Genomic DNA, 2,244 nt, shown 5'->3' on the forward strand with positions numbered 1-2,244 from the left:
TTATTATATAGCCCGCCTCATGCACGACAACTCGTCGGACGAAGTGCAGAGTCAGGAAATTAGGATATAAAAGACTCAAGCGGGACTTTCGGTCGCGTTGTCGTCAATTCGTGAGCCATAAAAACGTTTACAGAGAATAGTATACCTCCACGAGTTTGATCATCCAAACTAGATAAAAGAATAATATTTTGTTTTCAATGCCAGTCATTATTGCCGAACATTAAGAGCGTTAAGATAGAGCGCTGTATGAATGTTCTTGTCGAAATGCTTTGAACTTATCTTATCTTTGGTCAAAAGATTACCATGAACTAGTCTCTTTGTCGAGCCAGTCGCACCCTAGTCCTCAAAAATCTCTAATATCAGCTTACGCGTTGATTTAACGAAGGTAAATTGCGTGGTACTGGTCAATATTTACAGTATGAGCCCCATACCAGAAACAAATGTGCCTTTACAAGCACATAACTTGGTCAGAGATTGAGAGGTTGTGGTGATTAATGCGAGTGACTTGGCGAATCCCAGCTCTACTTTTGCTCCCAGTCCACTACGAAGAAACAGGCCAGCCCACTTACTATACAAATGCTGACATAAAGCGAGTCTTGCACATCTGTTGCTGTTGCATTACAACAGACCGTTTTCCGCCTCTACATCGCACTGCACGACAGTAGAGCCACAATTAAACCAGCAGCAATGGTGTTTGTTGTATCGTCAACGATTATCTTGGTGCAATTTCTTCTCTCAACTATATCGCTCTCTACGGAAGCGCACTCATGGATCGACTGTATTGACACGGATCGTGCTAAACTCTACGATCAAAGTTCATCGTATATCTTTGGCGGCGCTGGTGGCAATGGATATTGTGAAGGTTACGGAGCAGGATACCCGGGGCGCGGAGACTTAGCTATTGGACCAGGGTATACATACAAGATGCTAAGAAATGAAGTCGAAGCTGGAGCACCTGTATGTCAACCTGTTGACCCGAACACATACTCGGACTGGCGAAAACGAATTTCTTTAAAACCAGGACAAACGGCATTTTTTTCGTATCTACCAAATGGTCATATTGTCAAGGATAAGAAAGGTGTTGGAACTCAGCACGGTGTTTACTGGACGGGTCAACCAGGCACGTCACTCGCATCAACGCATGACATGAAGCCCGAGCATTTGATCAACGGACACACAAATGATTACGATGATGGTAATTGTGGTGAGACGTATGATTATAATGGTAAACCCAGTGGACGCGCTGGTGATGGAAAACCATGTATTGGTTCGTTTAGTGTTCCAGCGGGCACAGCTCCAGGAATTTACAAAATGGTTTGGTATTGGACCTTTTGGCTCGATAATCAGGACGCGTATAAGGACCAAAACATGGCCAAAGGATACTTTGGTGCTGCATACTCAACCTGTTTTGAAATCGAGGTGAAGTCAGATGGGTCGAATGTAAATCCGACTACTGTTGGTCCGAAAGCAGCAGCACCAGATCCAGCGTCTGCACCGGCTGGAGGCCCAAAACCAGCTTCTGGTTCAACTCCAGCCAAGGGTACTGTCATAGGGTTTCCTCAAAAGGCAACGTTAGGAATGGAAATGGACGACACAGAGCAGGATGACGATGTTGTGGTACCTGGGACGGGTGCAACAGCCACCGAAAAACAAACAAATTCCCCAATTGGTAGTAGCGACACAAGTGACGCAAGTGATGCATATTATGCGGATGAGGGCAGTGATGATGATGGCGCATCGAATGCAAAGTTTCAATCAGTAAATGAATCCTCTGCAAGTATGGACAGATTTTCAAGCATGGGATCCGAGCTATGGGACATTGACGAAGTTGGTCAGATAGACGAAATGGCTTCGACAGATGAGGATGACGCGGGATCAGAATCGGATTTAGACACGAGCTCAAGTACTTCATCAATGGAGAGTGCAGCAACTTCAATCCAGTCCGTCAAGCAGTTTGCGATCATAGGCTTTGCATTGCTTATCGGAGTGACGCTGCTTTGATTTGACTCACCTGCTCGCTAGCTCGTGCTGTGCTGACACGAAGAGTTTTATATTTTGTACAGCTTGACCAACCAAGTCGCATTTGACCCTTAAGGCGACAAACTTTGGCAGCGCATCAAGTAAGGACAACTCGATCGAGTTATGCTGAAGCGTAGTATTCTGTAGCCCCGTAGTTTTGTTGAGGTGACGCGCGAAAGTAATGTTATTGTATTACACGTTACTTCCTGTTTCTTCAGCGCAATG

General features: G+C 45.3%; 1 protein-coding gene across 1 annotated transcript; it reads left to right on the forward strand.

The window, feature by feature from the left end:
• Positions 1–687: 687 nt before the first annotated feature.
• Positions 688–2,001, forward strand: PHALS_14073 (uncharacterized protein; the record flags this gene model as incomplete). Its single annotated transcript, XM_024729810.1, has 1 exon — positions 688–2,001. One exon carries the CDS (start codon positions 688–690, stop codon positions 1,999–2,001), a length of 1,314 nt encoding a protein of 437 aa, XP_024580150.1.
• Positions 2,002–2,244: the final 243 nt, after the last annotated feature.

Source organism: Plasmopara halstedii (assembly GCF_900000015.1).
Source record: "Plasmopara halstedii genome assembly, contig: Scaffold_816, whole genome shotgun sequence".
Taxonomy (NCBI): domain Eukaryota; phylum Oomycota; class Peronosporomycetes; order Peronosporales; family Peronosporaceae; genus Plasmopara; species Plasmopara halstedii.